Here is an 18,569-nt window from a genome sequence, read left to right on the forward strand (position 1 = left end):
TCAGTTCTTTTTTTTTTTCTTATAAATGCTCTCATGTACTTGTATATGCACACATGTTGTAAGCTATGTGCTGCATATGACATTGCTTGCTATTGTCAATGCTTTAAAAGACAAGTTATGAATAAATTACTTTACACTTAATTCTTTTGTAAACCTAATTTGACTTGGTTTACAAACTTGGTTTATTGACATATTGAAAATGACATATTGAATTTGTCCGCTTTAAATGATCTAATGGATGCCGTTTACAGAACCGCGATATCAGTTCTTGATGCAGAGCTATGAATTTGTAAACTTCGTGCTTCTACTTTTTTCAAACGGTCAAATATTTGAAAATCGTTTTAAGAAAATTCAAGCCCTAAATAGAAATTCCGCTTCCAACAGTCACTATAGTTTAACTTTTTCTTTCAAATGCAACAAATTTCATCAAAATCGGTACAGGGGTTATCTCATAAAAACGTTTTTGCGTTTTACATGTATTTGAATAGGCCGCGTCGGAGTTGGGCCCGAGCTAAAGCTTCCTCTTAAAGAAGTTTGACTTGTGCTGAAATTTCAGAATAATTTGAGGATGCTTAATATAGTGTGATGGCCAGCCTACAATTTTGCCTTCCCTAGTCACAAGTGCCAGTATGCATCCCCGGTAGCATATATCAATGATAAGGCATTTGCAAAGGAAGATGTTTTTGTATATGTATTGTAACTTTAGTGTACTTCATGGAAGTTATGTTTTTTGGGTACTGTTGGTCTATTTGGATAGCTAGCGCTATAGTCAGTATACAAGTAAAGAAATGCAGGAGATGCTCCCAAAAAAGTGGTGCAATGCCTTGCCCTTCAAATTTCTATGCTTCGAGAAATAGTTCCCTTACAGATGCCACTGGCATATAGAGGAGATGCTCCAGTTGTTCAGAAAAACAATGAGCATGCTGCAGTCGATCTCCACATGCACACAGCCAAAATCTCCAAGTGCTTGGACAAATAGGACAGCTCACAGCAATTACACACACATTTGAATAGGGGTTTAGGAGAGGGATTTCACTGACCTCCTGAAAGTACCTCCTTGCCGACGCATCTGACTAGTGTGTTCGTGCATGACATCAACAAGATGTATCATGAAAGGCTGAATTACCTGGTTGATTTCTTAACAGGCATGGCTATCTCTCATCCAGCAACAAAAAGCTCCTTTCCCTGCAGGGCAAGGAGTTTCAAGGCAAGAAAGTGCCTGACCAAAGTGATAGCAGGGACATGGATACAGAGAAGGGAGGAGAGGGTGACCAGGATGAAGCGATTCATTGGTGCATGGCAGCATGTACCCTTTCAAGGGCACTTGCTACTGCATTCTTGACCTGTCACTAATTATATGGTTTATGTGCAGTTATGATTGGTAAAATGACACTTTTGAAAGATTGTGGCTATGACAAGCTTCTAGCAGTAAAAAAAGCTGGGAAAGCTGCTGTTGCACATCATGTTTTTGTGATGTAGCTCTCTGCTTCGTTTTAATAGTTGTGTTAAGTGTCACCAGGCTTTTTCCAGAAACTAGGGGTAATTGTTTGAAAAATAAGAATTGCTATTTTCGTGCAAGCTTTTATTTATCTTTTGTTAAAAATATCTGGCAAACTTTCGACACAAATGTGCATAATAAATGCAGTAATTTCACCATCTCCATATGTTTTATAATATATTTGATATATAAATGGACTAAAAAGCATTTTTGTATCTTCCTAAAAATGCTACCTAGGCCACATGACTTTTAAGCAAAGCACCTTTTCACTGCACTTGCTTTGAGAGCATGTAGTCATCATTTAGAGACAGCATCCACTTGCACACTACTGCTTTATCTGCTTTGTCTTTTTTGTCATTATAAGCACCTGTATAATTTTTCTTGGGTGAGAGGGGGGGCTAATAATTCTACAAAGAACTTTAATTTGCTAGTGGTTATGTTCGAGTGTGTCGCATACAATATTTCATGCATTGCTTTGTGCAATGAAAGTTGCTCCTTCAACCGCTGATGCAATAACAGGAATATGGTGTGCGTATATATATATATATTATAACTATGTAGGAATTAGGCACATTTGTGATGAGGTCTTCTTGTTGACGTGTCTCTGTGCTCCATATAATTTTGCAGGTTTATAGTTATTCAGAAAATATGGGCAAAAATGTATATTTTCTGTGCTTTGCAGGAAACAAAAGTTCCTCTTGCAGCAACCAAAGTGAATGCCATCCTTGAGGACTGCCGTGAAATGGGCCTTCTTATTGGCAAGGGTGGTCAGCATGGGCATGTAAGTAGGGAACCGGGGCAGCTGTTTCATAGTGTTCATTCTGTGGCCACTTAAGCACCTTTTTGCATACCCCTCTCCCCCCCCCCCTAGTACCTATAATGCTGCCACCACCATAACAGTCTAGAATAAAAATAGAATAAAACATGACATTTTTTTATGCTTATATACAGTTCTGCGATGTTGCCAAGGTCTGTGTTGTAGCATCCCCGTCCATAGCTCTCATCAGGCATTGCATGTACAGCTGCTGTTTTTTCATCTGCACTGCTTGGCCCCTTCTGTGTCTCAGCTTCCTCCTACTTCATCCTCAAAGGTGATGCCTTTTGTCTGCTTTCCATGAGGCAGTTCTTGCCTAGGTGCTTGCACCGTAAGCTTTGTGCCCCTTACTTGCTGATGCTACATGTGTAAGCCTGTCTTTTTTGGTGTCAACGAAGCACAATGTTATCAATGTTTCTTCTTCATAGTGTCAGATGTTGTCGTGTAAGTGACACTGTTGGATTCAGTGTGCACAGCACTGTGGTGAAATTCTTTCAATTAATTAATCGTTGCTGAGGCACAGCCTCAGCGCATGAAGTTGTTTGTTACCACACCGCAAGCCATTCATTAAAGAAAATCCAGCAGAAAAAGAAAAAGAACTCTACAATCTAATCAAACACAAAAAAGAATTATGTCCCCAAAGAAAGTATCAAGTTCAATAAAGGCCTACAGTTTCATTGTCTGCAGTGAGGCTGCAAGTTGAACTAGAGGTGGTGATGGAGGCAGCACTTGTAGAGTAGAAGTGGTGCTGAAGACAGGTGCTGTTGAAGAAAAATCCTGGTCACTCTCAAGCGAACAACCGGGATCTAGTGATGCAGGAGGAAGTCCGGATGCAATGTTAGGAACATGAGCAGGTGGCCTTGGCACGGTAGAGGTCTCAACACCGGACACCAAGTCCAATGCATGGGCAGTTCCCAGTGCATGGGCTTCATTTCTCCTACATAGATCGGCACCTTCCTGCATGCCTGGAGCACTGGCAAACTCCTTCCTCCACGCAGGCTTGTTGTTCCAGGTCTCCCCGGTTTCTTCTTCTTTTCTCTCTCCTGGCTTGTTGTTGTTGCTGTTCGAATTCTTTCTTTGGCATGCTCGTGCAACCGCTGCAACTTCTCGTTGTCATCTTCGCATGGCTGACCCCCTCCGGTCACGGCACTCGTGCACTTGACACATCACAAGCATAAGTAAATGATTGGCACCTACTGAGCTGGCCCAGTTCTTACTGGATATTGCCATTGCTATCTTGTTGTTCACTTTTCTCTACATGTCTTATGTTTCTCAGTGCAAATGACATCTGGACATTGTCCTAGTATCTTTGAATAATTATTCCTTCTCAAAAAAGCCCCAAGTGCTAGCAAGCAGTAGTTATCTGAAATTTGTGTGGCTTTGATGAGTGTGTGGCCTAGTAGATAGAACATATGCAGTTAAACCTCGATATAACGAAGTCGGTAAAATCTGCAATTTGCTTCGTTATATCAAAATTTCGTTGTATTGAAATTCGACTTTTTGTGCAAGTAAGTACACTGGCCAATCAATTTTTCTTACACGGAAAGGGGCTGAGAATTTCCCGAATTATCCGGCAATCGAAAAAAGTAAATTTGAATGAGAAAACAATTCATTTTGATAAATTTGGGAGTAGGCGATAGATGGTACGATTTCATTCCACGTACGTTGATGATATCTTTTCGGCAGTACAAAATAAGCGAAGCCAGCCATGCTTTTGCGTGCCCTCCTCTCCCGTGGCTGATAGCGTCGCCCGCACTGGGACAACGCTATCAGGAAAATCATCGGCAGTGGGGAGCGAACGCTTCGTCTGCCTCTCGTTCCAACGGGTCACCGAAAAAATTTAAATTAGATTATGGGGTTTTACGTGCCAAAACCGCTTTCTGATAATGAGGCACGCCGTAGTGGAGGACTCCGAAAATTTCGACCACCTGAGGTTCTTTAACGTGCACCTAAATCTATGTACACGGGTGTTTTCGCCTCCATCGAAATGCGGCCGCCGTGGCCGGGATTCGATCCCGCGACCTCGTGCTCAGCAGCCCAACACCATAGCCACTGAGCAACCACGGTGGGTTGGGTCAGCGAAACTAGAGATTACGCAACCTCCAATACTAAACGCGCATTAAGACAGCTTACATGGTGCCACGCCGTCTCAGCATGCCCACTCTTTGCGCACGCGGCATATTACCTCTAAAGCAAAGTGCGCAGCTGCGTATGCGCGCAGTCGCGCTTACAGGCATGCGCAGTCACGGCCGAGAGACGCGCGCCAACTTACCCGCCCCCTCGCGTGCGCTTGATCGCGGTCCCACAAGCTCCCTCCTCTCCCCTTCTTTCCCTTTGTTTGCGCGGGAAGGCGGCACTCGTGAACCCACCATCTTCCATGTCTAACCCTCGCGCCTAAAACGCACAGTGTGTGGGGCGCGATAGGATCTTATCGCACTTGAACTTTATACGGAACATGATGCGGCTCCACTTCGGGGGTCGCTCTTGTTGCGCGGCGCGCGATTTGAGAGGTGCGTTTGCTAGCAGCCGCTTGTAATGAAATCATTTGACTCTCTGCAACCACGGAAGTTTCCATATATTGTCTCGGCATTTTCTCGTTACATTGAAATTGCATACAAACACACTTCGTTATATTGAGGTTCTACATATGCACAAGAGGTTATGAAAAGTTAAATACTTTGTTATATCGAGAATTTCGTTCTATTGAAGTTCATTATATTGAGGTTGAACTGTTTCTGGAAACTTGCAGGTTGCTCATTTAATTCCAAGCTCGAGGTAGTGCCGAAAATTTTCTTTATGCTTTCCTTTGCTTTTACCTGTCGCTTGATGATCAGTGCCAAATGGTGCTTGCCAAGAGTTATGAGGTTGGTCAATATTACCAAGTCCGGCAAAGCAAGCATTTCCTGCCTAAACAACTCCACTAATAAAGCTGCTAAAACAGACACATTAGGTTTTGGCTATTGAAGACATGCATTCAAAACATGCATATTAGTTGTCAGATGTATTGTGAGGTGGCTTTGTGCCCCCTTAACTGACTACATTTGCAGAAATGCTAATCCATGATGATGTAACGAGCCAAAACTTGGACTAAGCAGGAACGTAGCCAAGTGTACTTTATTGCTGACAAGAACAGCAATGGTGTGGAGAATTTATTCAAGTCTTAGGCTGTCACTGGAAGTGGTCGATGTTAAAAATTTCTGCAGACTGTGCTTACATCTTATCAAATGAAAACAAGAATGTGAAGCTCATGGAAAGTAAAATCAGTACAGTCATCCTGTTATAATTAAAAAAACATTGGGTTAAGTCAAATAAATGTCAATAATTTGCTTGACTCACTATGCCCTCAAAGCATTTTGAAACCAGTTAATTCAAACATCAAACATGGCTTTGGATTAATGTAATCTTTGAACTTCAAGGCAGACTAGTACCAAAGTAACATGACAGCAGCCAAATGTCCCTAAGAGAAGATATTAACACTGCACTGCATAGTCAAGGTACAGTAGAACCTCGTTGATGGATGGATGGATGCGAAACTTTAATAAACCTCGTTGATAAAATTTTTTTTTATGTGTGTGTGTGGGACGGAAAAACAAAAAGTTATTTCAGAACTGCAATAGCCAGGAAAGCTTAAAAGTCAGAAGGTTGCGAGTCTATGGCCTTTGCATCAGGACTGGGAAGTATGATGCATCATCCAGGATAATGCAACAGCAGGGATATACAGAGGTTATACCACAGCTTAAATGCATTGTCAACCAAATAAGCATAAATAAATGACTTGCGTTCAAAATTTACCTATCTTATATTACAATTATATTACAATTGATATGGCAAACGACAAAATAATTGCAAAATCATTTGATGCATGTAATGATAATTTGATGCATAAATATGTGCTAATATGACATCTAGTTGACCCCGCCGCCCGTTTATTATAATTTGCTGCCATTGCAGTAAAATTCAGCTACCAGATCATTGCCTCTAAGGCCCATAAACAACAGTTTTGAGCAGTACAGCTGTGTGTGGGTGTAAAAGTATTACTCATATATCCCGCATCCACCCTCTATGGCCACTGAAAGCTATCACCATTGAACTTTTCAAGCTTGTTCGTGGAGATTGAAAGCCACCGATGCCACTGAGCTTGTTGCTCACAGTTGGAGCAACTCGATGACTATTATTATAAGTCTGACACAGTTGTGGTTATTATTCAATGTGAATGAGCCTCAGAATTTTCAACAGTTTTTAGAGCACTGAGCGTGCACATGCAACAGATGCATATTTAGGCCAGGACACTAGGCCTAAATATCTCACAGACCATTGAATGTGTGCAGAGCACCATTGAAACAAGTGTCATGGAATTAAAGGTGACTTTGTTAACTGGAGGCTGGATAAGCGTGGTGTGCATGCTGAGAAAAAGAGCACTTTATGCGGACACGGCACTGCATAGTTTGAGATATACTGTATCTGTCAGCTGATGGAGTTCAGTATATGGCCATGATGTTGCTAAATGCTTTTAAATAATATCTGAGATATTCAAGGAAATATTTCTGCTGTTAAATATAGGCTATAATTCAAAATACTTACATAGGTTTGATAAAAAGAAGCTCTCCTGTGCAAGCACATTACTACCGTGCATATGACAAGTATGTGCTGGATCACACTGCCCATGTTTATATGTACCTGATATTATTTGGAGCTGCACAGAAGGAAGCACAAGAATATGTTTTGCATGTAAATCAACTATCACTTACTTCTAATAATTAAACAGAAATGTGATCTCAAGAAGCTTTAATTAACATGAACCGATTGTATATTGACAGAAAAATTCTGCAGCATTACAGAGCTATATTAAGTGGCCCATGCACATGTAATGATCTCTGGTTTTCACGCAGGTGTTGAGGATCAAGCCACCAATGTGCATCACCGAGGCTGACGTGGCCTTCACGGCAGCAGTGCTCAGGACAGCCATTGCTCGTCTTCAACAGCAGTGACGTAGACACTGTCAGCGCAAATTCAAATGTGAACAAGTCAAAAACAACTAGAATGTGTTGCTGCATTTCCAGGTTCTATGCATCTTCAGTGGATTAACTCAGGTGCCAAAATGTATGTTTGGGACTACACTATGCTTAGTAGTATGTGTTGCTAGGCTTGTCAGTTCATACTGAACAATTTCATACCATAAAACCTATGGCCACTTAGTGCAAAATGGAAATAAAAAGGGGGCGGTGCCTAGAAACTGGCTATAAAGCAATTGCATGTCACACTCCCATGCAATTAAGTGTAATAATGAATCTTTTTTCCTTTTCATATTTAAATTTAAGGGGATGACACAATTGTGAACATGAGTACACCTGGGATGTGCAAGTGAAACAGTGCGCATTCTATTGAGCATATTTGTGTTTTTATGCTGTTCTGTGACATGATGCTTGTGACTAACTAAATTGAGACACTGTTATGGTCGTTGGTGTGCCAACCAGCTACAGGTACGTTGCTGGCCATTGAGAGTAGCCATGTGTGCTGCGAAGCAGGCACTTCAAGCTTCATGGCAAAGGGTAACATGCCTACAGCATTCCTTTCACAGCAAAATGCTTTTAATGGCTTGGCTAAGTAAATTTTACTAAAGTGACATGCAACCTGCCGAGGTGGGTCACTGGTTATGGCATTCATGTACTGTGCATTGGGTGCAGATTAAAGAAACCAAGGTGGTCAAAATTAATCTGGAATGCCCACTTAGAGCATGCCTCATAATCAAATTGTGGTTTTGGCACATAAAATACCAAAATGTCATTTTTAGTTGAAATGACATACCTTGGCTTCCTAGCATGCACCCGTCGTCATGTTGCTGCTTAGTGGTACCTTGCACTGTGTTCAAAGTCAAGCACCACATTGCTGAACAACTGTAGTCCAGGCTTCAAGCACAGTATGAGGAACATTTACCCTTGTATAGTCTTAAACCCAGCAGATGGCACAACAATGCAGTTCAGATACTGCTAGCATGCCATGGGCATTTTTGTTTGCTATAGTACATGGTGAATGAAAAGGAATATCAAATTTTAAATAAAATCTAAAGATAACTATGTACTTTGCTAAGTGGCAGATAACATAACTGTAACTTATTTTTTGCCAGAGGCTAGCTTCATGGTCTTCACTACAGACCTATATTTAATGGAAAATTGCCTCTGCAAAATACTGGCACAAACAGTTGTTACAGTAGCATGCCCAGTAGTAGCCTAGCCGTCTTGTGAAATTTTGTGTCCATGAATTATTTAGAAATTTCACATCTGAATGGAATTGCAATACTATAATCTTATTTTTAAAGTCATCTGTCAATCACAGCACATATGTGTGAAGCCGGTTATCAGGTAGATTACGCACTCTCTGTACCCCCGCTCTCTCTCTCTTTTTTCACTGCTAACATTGTTTGTCATTCTTTTGTATTTACACAGTTATGCATTATACTCGGCTTAGAAGGTCAAAATTTGCACTTTGCAGAATTTGCAGAGATTACTGGTCTTTTGGTATGCATTCATTTGAGTTTACCTACAGCTTGTTTATTATCAAGTGAATTTTAATGTATGCCCATGTGTATAAGTAAAGGACCCCCTTCATTTTTTGAACTCGCACACGCTGCAGTGTCGCTGTTCTTTCCTGCTCATGGTATATAGCTGTTCCTAAATTGATCTTTATTTTTTTTAAAAAAAAGGTGACATTTTGATCATTGGGGAGAAAATTGAATTGAAATGAGTTACAGGTATCTTATGTTTGTGTCTGTGAGTTCTCATTAGAATTGACTGACAGGGGGAGAGAAACCTGAGATGGTGTTACTCTGAATTTTTGGCAAGCCACAAGCCTTGAAAATGGCAAAACAGAAAGCTGTAACTGCATTTTTGTACTGTTTTAGACTTGTGTCCACATTATAGTCTTTAATGGAATAAAAATTGCTTCCTTGGTTCCTTAAAAGATCGTCTAATGTTCCTCCCACTCTACTGCATTGCAGCAGTTGGCTGCTGCTGTAAAATTATGTAAGACTTCAGCTCTAAGATCATAATGAATGCAATTAAGTTGAGAGAGATGAAAAGTGTTAATTTGATAGTGGAAATATTTATGTGCACACTTAAGTAAAACAAAGCTGTTCTTTGGCTAAAGTAGTGTTAAAAATTTGATGACTTTGAATGGTTAATCTCCTTTGAAGGGCAACTTGATCGGGCTAGTTGGTACGAATTCATAGTGGCAGGTAGTGCAAAATTAACGGGGACACAGAAATGCGAAGCAGAAGCGCTAACTTCCACTGAACTTTAATGCAAAAGGCGCTTACATATCAATATATATGAAGAAGGAAAGAAAGAAATCCATATACAAGCACAGAATATAGATATCTAGGGGGCATACAAAACAGAATTAGATGAATGGTGCTTTTCGTCTGACACATGGCATTAAAACTTGTCTGTGGATTTATTTCTTCTTCATATTTATATGCAAGTCCTTTTTGCATCAACGTTCAGTTGAAGTTGGCGCTTGTTCTTCATTGCTCCTGCGTCCCTGTTAATTTTGTACTACCTACCACCATGGATTCTTTGAAGGGGTCTTGCGACACATTTTACGAGTTTCAACATTTCTCAGGTATGGTGGGGCCCCACCTCCTGAATCTTATTCTACAAAAACTTTTCTGAAGTGCTGTATACGAATGTAACTATGAAAGGCAATATGATGCCCTTTGACATCTTCAAAGCGTTTCTTCCCTTTTTGTCACTCCAACTACAATGGAACCTGTGGCTATAAGCCAGTGAAGGCTGGCCATTTACAAATCATGCTGCACTTTTTCTTTTTTATCTAAAGTGGGTAGGCATCCTATGGCTGGTTTTAGGCACCAAACTTGCCATGCTTCCTCACTTGGTTAGTTATTTGAGCTGCACTATCTTACATTTAGTTGTGCAATTTACCCATCATTCTGCTCATGTGTGATGTTTGAAATAATCCAGCCAATGATCATTTGTTGGTGGTTTATGCCACCTCATCATAAAGGACATTAGAATTTCACAAGGCAACAAGGAAGGACAAACAACCTGTTAAGCAAAATCGTAGATTCCTTGCTGTTTCAGTGGCATCAAGTGTTAAGGAAGAAAATGGGTAAACTAACTTCAAAACATGTTTAAGGATATCTGAGTCAGGTGGTAATGTTCAGCAAAGCATCAATGAAGTGAAATTGTCGCTAAGTAATTATGCATCAAGACATTCAAATTATTACTGTATTATGCAGACATGCTACAATTGCCTATTAATTTGTTACTGACTGTCACTTGGTGTTTAGTGGTATTGCGTAGATCACACTTAGCGATGCTTTATGTGTCGATTTTAAATAACCATTGTTTCCGACATATGGTTTACTGTAATCGGAAGTATGAGAAAGGCACTAAGCGAACTTTCGCGCATACTGTTTGTATATAACAGACCTATTTATATGCAGATGTCCACGAATATAAGTTTATGTTCAATAAGTTGACCTGGACCACTAATCAGCCCATTGTAGTAGCCTGTATCCCAGAAGAGCAGAAATGGGGTCTAATTTTTTAGTGCGACAAGCAGTTAATCCTTGGGAAACTAGTTTGGTCCTTAACATGTAATGTCATGCTTATTTCCCCTGAATTTAAGTGGCTACCATGGGTGAACAAGAAGAGATACGGAGATAAGATTTCAGAGGGAAAGAATTAAGGATCTGAAGAGATTAAGTGCAGAAATTCCAAAGATAGAGTAATTGAAGGTAAGGTGAAGATAAAGCTTGTACAGAAGCTGTGAGAAAATTGACATGAGGCCAAGACAGTGTGTTCTGCAAATGGTACAGTGAATACGAAGCCCATATCGAAACATTGAGAAACAGAATGAGCGAGTAGTAACAAACAAAACAAAACCGAGAACTTCCAAGTGAACTGCTTAGTATGATAAATGACTCAAGGCTGCAAAAAGTCAGAATGTTGTTATTGAGCTCAGTTTCTTCGTTGTCATATAGCAATAGCTGAATTAGTAAGCTTCATGCATAAAGGCAAGGCTTTATCTACTCCGTGCAGGATGTGTTTTATGTTCTGTGCTTAGCATACTTTCTGAAGGACCATGGAGGAAGGGAAAAGCTAGGAGGGAGCATCGTCCAACGTGAATGAAGCTAAACCTGTTGGCCCAACATGTGATCGAACATCAAAGTGTGCGGTTGGTTTTAGTGTTCCTACTCTGCAGGCAGAGCCACGGCAGGACAGCCGAACAAGCGCACACTGAATAAAAACTACTGGCATAGCTACTGGGAACCAAACGTCTCAACAAATCTCGATTCTTGCTCTGTGATTTCGATGCAAGAGGTCACGTGTTGGGCCACCACTGAGCAAAGGGCTGCTTTACGGAGCGTTCCCTTGCCAACACTGGCTGAGCGACATAATGCTCTCTCCTAACTTTTTCTTCCCTCCATGTGCAGGACAAAGGGATGGATAATAAAATTGACCAACACTAAGCTAACAATGGAAGTCTCGGCCTGGAATCATTAGCCTGTAGCCAACGTTTCGATGAGGAGGCTTGCCAAATAACTTGACAAGGAGCCCCGGTGAAAAAAGTCCCCTTGTTGAAACGTTAGCTCCAGGCCAAGGCTTGCCTTTTTATCCACTGCTGCTTAGTATACTTTGCAGTGACTTGCAGGATAAGAATGTGGCTGCAAGTGCACCTCAAAGAGAATGTGTGTATATACACTCAGCAAACCACTGTTGCTCGTTTCAAATCTGTTCCTAGTGAGTGCAGTGCATGTGTTCACTCATCATTATGTGAACTTGCTGACCTATCACCTGCCACATGCTTGTGAGATGTTCCTGCAGTGCGAGGACCTCTGTCACCTTTGCAATGTGGAGACCACTACTGCCACTGCTGATGCATCTGTGCTTGCGTGTATAGTACACTCAGTATTAAGTGTCTGTTATGTCCAAGTATATGATTGCATGAGTGGCAAAGGTATGATCACAAGTGTGCCCTTTTGTGAACTTTTTTTTTCCCCTCACCATCCGCATTGCCTTTTTCTACAGCTCTTTCTGGCTGTGTACATGGCATTGGCTTCAGTGTCCGTTGAGGTGCAAGCTAAAAAAATTTTATATTTGAAGCATGCTTCTTCATATACTAACATGAGGCATATTCTCAAGGTGGAAAATAATCAAAGAAAACTTGCATTACTAGTAGCAACAGTAAAAATGGCTATTATTTAGGGAATGACTTCAACACTTCGAAGGGATCAGGCAAAAATATTGTCATGGACCTGCTAGTGAGAAGGGAGCTAGCTTCCCATATGTTGGAGAGGAGCATATAATGTGAGGAGTCATTTAGCCATGAATGCAGGCCATTTTAACCTCTCGCGCTGACCTTGGCTTGGACAGCATGGCGATGCCTAGTATATGCTATATCCAGACAAGTTCATGGCACTTTTGATGAATGAGTCCATAGGTTTATTGTGTTGGTGCCAGAAGGGGTGGGTAAACTCCGATTTGCTGGCTTTGCTGATGCTGCTCTTGCATCTCTTCCAACTTGTCCATAATGACATGTTGGGATGATATTTGCAAAAACATACTATGTTGTCCATGTGTATTTTTGTTTCTTAAATATAAATTTCAACAGCTGCCTATGCTTTGTTTAAACACAAGCACAGCTCTGGAGCTATTGCCTTCTTGAAGGTGGTGGCAGGGTGTGGGATGGGAGAATGGACACTTATCCAATATATACACTAGCTTTATTGTAATACAGTATCAATATTCTTTTTTACAGTCAACATCTAGCACAATGAGTCAACAATTTTTACACAATTGTGGTAGTAATACATCATAAATGTGTGCACAATGATGCACAAAGCATTTATGCATCGCAAACATGGGCAGCTTTTACAAGTCAAAAATACAGTTGCCAACAATGCAGTTGCAAGATCACATGTGTATTTGCTTTCAGTCTTTTACTCCACAATTGGCAAGTTTAGGCTCATTTTGCATATTTCTTGAAAAACTTCATATAAAAGAGCAGCAATCTGAAGTTCCTGTGCTTCTGATATAATCTATAAAAAACTAGTGAGGTATTCTGGGGGACTGAAGGCAAATATAAAAGTTGCCAAAGCTGCACGATTCATTCCATTTGGCCTAGGTATGATGGCTTGGCCAGCTTAGTGCCTCCCTAAATGGAGGCAGACAAAAGCACACAAGATACTGCTGCACACTCAGCTTATCAATCTTTCCTTGTATGAAGTTTTTAGGTAGTAGATAGCTTTAGCAGATGTGTTGTTTCTGGAGGCCATAAAGGACACCAGCTTGCAAATGACTCTGCTCCAGTACGCATGAAAGCAGAATAATGTGCACGTTTCCATTCCTCTGTGCTATGGTCCCCAGGCTATCATTACCTGGTTTCAAATTCTCATCCTGGCGAGTGAATTCATGGCACCATTTAAGGTCCAGGGTGCAACAAATTTTGGCAGAACCAATAAAAATGAGTGTCAACTAATTAAGTGCATGCATGTTTCTAACTTGTGGTGCGCAGCAGTTCACATAAGCAGTCATCAGGTCACCATGTGTGCCTGCTTTATTTTTGCTTTCTATAAATACATCGCAAAACTGTGATGCAGTGACCTATATTACATTGTCTACGACATATATGAAAAATAGAATTTCACTTTAACATCTCTTTAATGTGAGCTGTGCAATGCAAGCAATAAATGTGTGCCCTTTGTCAGAAGTCTAGAGCTTAAATGGCATGCAGTCAAGAGGAATCTTTAGCTTGAGGCCAACTCTGATGCCACCTATTCAAATACATGCAAAACGCTGAAATGCTTTTATGAAACAATCCATTGAACGATTTGAATGAAGTTTATTGCATTTCAGAGAAATGTTAATTCTAGTCACTGTAGAAAGCAGAATTTTGATTTAGGGCCTGGAATTTTTTACACATTGCCAAGCATTGGAAAGTTAAAAAATACATAAAATTGAAGCATGAAGTTTACAAATCTGTAACTCTGCACCAGAAATAGATATCACAGCTATGAAAAGTGCATCTGTTAGAGCATTTAATGCTGAAAAATTAAATACAAGAACTTGCAGCTTATGTGAACATGTTACAATGTTTACGAAGGTTTCTCGAAAGTATTACATAATTGTGTTACATTTCACAGTGGCATATAATACATATATTTTGCTTGCTTTAGATGTATTATCAGATGCAGCTAGCAGAATTCCGGTATCATTTTTAATTGCCGAGTTAGAGTTGTAAACTCCAGCCTCACTTTTTGAAATTTTCTATTCTTACACAATTTTATTAAATTAAAAAAACTGACAGCCTAAATTTAGCAAATCTCATTAACAAATCTTATCAAAGTCAATATAAAATTACTTCTCCATTCCCGTATATTTAAATAAGAAACCTTCAGCTAAAACTTCCTCTTAAGTTGGCTCTGGGCTGTGCACTATGCATCTTACAATACTACTGGGACTCCAGCTGTGTATAGTGAAGCACTGTTCGACCTCCAGGATTTTGGACTGCTGGAATGAAATATAAGGCTGACGACAAAGCTTGAAGTAAGCTTTAAATATCTTTGGCTGCATACTGATGATGTATGGGGTTTTATGGCACAAGGGCCAATAATAGCCAAAGAGCGCCAGGAATGGGTATGAGGTATTCGATGGTGCGTTCAATGACAAATGGTGTAGATGTAACTTGCCTGTATAGTGGCCTAAAATAGTCACTGTAAAATGCGTAAAATATACTGTATATGTATTAAAACTACGACATGCGAGGTGAGCTATAAACATTAAATATATGTTGCAAAGTGAGTGCAAGATTAAAATGCAAGAATATAAAGATAGCACTAATGCCTCACCCAGGCCCTTGTACGCAAGGGCAGGGAAGCACATGCTCTAAATGCTACAATCACAGCAGCCTCCGATAAGAGGCTGTGCCATGTATCACTTGTGTGTATAATGTGTAGTAAATGAAGGATCATTTAAAAAGTTAGGATATTTGCAATCAAAATGCGGGTCATCGCCAAGGAGCATTGCTGGATGCATTGCTGGATGAAGTGGAATTTGCTGACAGTATGGTAAAAAGTGCGTTTTTTTTTCTTTGAGCTTCTTTATGACACTCCAGTTGCGTGTAGGACAGTGAACATCGCACCGCATTTACGACAGGTAGGGAGGTTATCGCTGGTCAGCTGGCACAAGTGTGTGCTATATGTATGCCCGATTCTTAGTAGACACAATGGTGACCTCAGTTCGTTGTGTTTTCGTTATGGGTGACCAATTTCCTAACTGTGGCTTAATAACATGCAGCTTAGTAGGTATTTCAGTGCCCCATGAGCGCTGCCAGTATCTTCCATAAGAAAGGCTTCAAGTCTATGGCAGGGAAAGATACAGAGTTGCTGGCTTTTGTTGCTACTGGTGTGGCGGTTTTGTCAGCCAACATATTGCCCTCGATGCCTCTAATGTTTTCTACTACTGCTATACTATGCCCAGGAACCCAGCATATTGTGACATGCTGGATAGACATGGCTGCTGTGCACAGAAGTGAATAAAGAAAAATTAAGTACAGCATTTTTTACTTTTTACAAAAAAGAAAAGAACATGCAAACCCGCAGACCAATGATACGGCAGGCCAGCCTTGACCAAGTACTATATTATACACAAGCTGGTGTTCCCGTTTATGCCCTCCACACCATGCAGTCGTTGGCTGAAAAACAGGGCCTCTTTTTTATCGAAGTCGAAAAATGCATTTGAAGTTCGACTATTTCAGAAATACTTCGCCGCAAAAAGTGCTCTATGCGTTCAGCAAAAGCAGAGTTTAAAGATCCACAACACTTGGAGAGTCAGTGAATATAATGGCTTTTTGTATACAATAGAACCTCGTTCATATGTTCCCGTTACGTATGTTTTCTCGGCGCCAACGTTCGCAATCTAGAACACAAATAATTGCCAAATAGAGTTACACTCATTGTTTACCGGTTCAAACGTTCCCAGAAAATTAGACTTTTTGGCACCAACGTTCAGTACGTTGCCAAACTGCGCTCGTATGATACGTTGTCCGGCCGCTAGATGCCATGTAAACAAGAAGCGCGACGCGCACGGGCGATCGAGAACAGTCTATAGCTGCCAGCTGCGGTAGCTTCACCGCAATACTTGCCCGCCCGTGAAAACGCCGGCGCGCACTCAGTTTTACATTTCGGTACCAGCAAACCTCACCAGGGTCGTCGCACGCGGCATTCACAGCTATCACCATTCACCGATATTACCGATAAGCATCTTCGCCTATCTGTTTCACAGCGCGTGGTGCCGTCGGAAACGTAGCGCACGCTTTTAATAGGAGGTAACCAAAACGCGACCCGTTCCCTGCTGCTGACTGCTATGGCATGCGTTTTCCGGCCGCTAGATCCCATGCGAACAAGGCGCGACGCGCCGCCTGTCTCACGTGAAAAACGACGGCGCGCGCAGTTTCTTATTCTGGTACCAGCAAATCTCTGCCCGCGTCGTCGCATGTCGCATGCAAAGCCATCGCAGCCAAACCTATTGCGATAAGCATCTTCACCTTTCTGCTTTACAGCGCGTGGTGCGCAGTGCCACTTGTAGCGTACTGCACGCTTTTAGTAGGCGATAATCCAAACGCCGCCGTTCCCTGCTGCTGGCGACGCGATGTGGGCATCGCGTTTCGCTTCGGCGGCATCCGTCGACGCCCACCAGCTCGATTCCATTTCGGTTTCCTGTCGCCCTCTTAAAACGCCACGCAATAAAGAAACAACAAAACGCGTCTCGGGTCGCCGGAGCCCCACCAGCACAACGGAGCACGGAGCCCCACCAGCACAACGGAGCACGGAGCCCCACCAGCTTTCTATAGGTCTAGAAATACTGAGAGTAAGAACTGTTTTGTTAAAAGCATCTCTAATATATTCCTCAATGCGAACAAGGTGGTCTATTGTGGACATGCGTTCCCTGAAACCATATTGAAGGGGGACTAGAATTTTGTTGCTTTCTAGAACACAGATCAAGTGGCAGTTTACCATTTTTTAAAATAGTTTGCAAAGACCGCTTGTAAGTGCTATTGGCCTATATCTACTGGCTAATGAGGGGTCCTTGCCTAGTTTAAGTATGGAGATGATAATACTTTCCTTCCAAGAGGATGGGATATAGCCAGCTGCCCACATGTCATTGTAAGACTTGAGTGCTTTTGGAGTTGTTGAAAGAAGCCACCCCGCATGTAAAGATGACGTATACTGACGAATTGTGGTGATGAATTGTTGGCTATACACCCAACGTAGTTGTATGAAATCTCGGGTTTGAAGAAAAAAGATGTTTCTGCTCCAGCCAAAAGATTTTTTTTTCTATTAGCTTCTATTTTTGTGGTTGGTGTCTGTGTGTTTATAAAACTGTGTCATGACCATTGGCAACCAGACAAGCTTTCGCTAAACCTTATATTTCAAGGTAATCAAATATAGAGGCAACCCAAGAACGAGGTATCCCTGGTTAGGTCACTTGTGGTTATCATGAAAAAACATAGACAGAGGTGACAAGCTCACTCAGTAAAAACTCCCATAGTGCAGTAATGACTCCTACAGCATGTAACTTTTCATTCTTAAGAGAAATTGCTGAGGCATGTATTTAAAGCTAGCTTAACAGTGGCCATTTAAAGTTGTTCGCTGCAAAATGCCACCAAGAGCATAGTCATTTTTACAGACAGGATTTCTCTAATAGTACTATTTTCATTTATTTTGTCATAACCAAATATTCAAAGCAGTCAAATGTCAAATTTTCAGATCAAATTCATTGAGCTGAAATGGAAGCACCCAATCTGAAGTTTCAAGTATCTTGACACTCCCAACAATTATGACTTCAGCAGGCGTTTCTAATAAATAAAACATAAAAAATGTCTTTGTTGTTTCGACTACTGTTATTAACAAAATCAAAATATTAGTAGTAACTTGTCATTGATGGATACAAAAGGGGAAGAAGGAATAAAAATTGAAGACAGGCACTGTAACTGTCTCACCCTTCTATGAAAAAGCAATCTCTTTTCAACATAATGAATGAAACACAATAGTAACACGGGGAAGGTGGGATATAGAAATTCAAGACGATGGGCAAAACGAGAACAAGGTAAAAGCGGGAACGAACGTTTTGACAAGTGGATTTATCTTTTTCAAGGCAACATGCCTTGAAAAAGGCAAGTCCACTTGTCGAAACGTTGCCTCGCGCTTTTACCTTGTTCCCGTTTTGCTCATCGTCC

General features: G+C 41.1%; 1 protein-coding gene across 2 annotated transcripts in view; it reads left to right on the top strand.

Annotated features, from left to right (window-relative positions):
* The window catches only part of LOC139050987 (alanine--glyoxylate aminotransferase 2, mitochondrial), a 48,461-nt gene extending 39,192 nt beyond the window's left edge, over positions 1 to 9,269 (top strand). For both annotated transcript variants that reach the window (XM_070527926.1, XM_070527929.1), the window contains exons 12-13: positions 2,181 to 2,279; positions 7,202 to 9,269. In XM_070527926.1, the coding sequence (XP_070384027.1) occupies positions 2,181 to 2,279; positions 7,202 to 7,300 (198 nt within the window). In that variant the 3' untranslated portion in view covers positions 7,301 to 9,269. The remainder of the gene's footprint in view (positions 1 to 2,180; positions 2,280 to 7,201) is intronic.
* Positions 9,270 to 18,569: the final 9,300 nt, after the last annotated feature.

Source organism: Dermacentor albipictus, chromosome 1 (genome assembly GCF_038994185.2).
Source record: "Dermacentor albipictus isolate Rhodes 1998 colony chromosome 1, USDA_Dalb.pri_finalv2, whole genome shotgun sequence".
NCBI lineage: Eukaryota > Metazoa > Arthropoda > Arachnida > Ixodida > Ixodidae > Dermacentor > Dermacentor albipictus.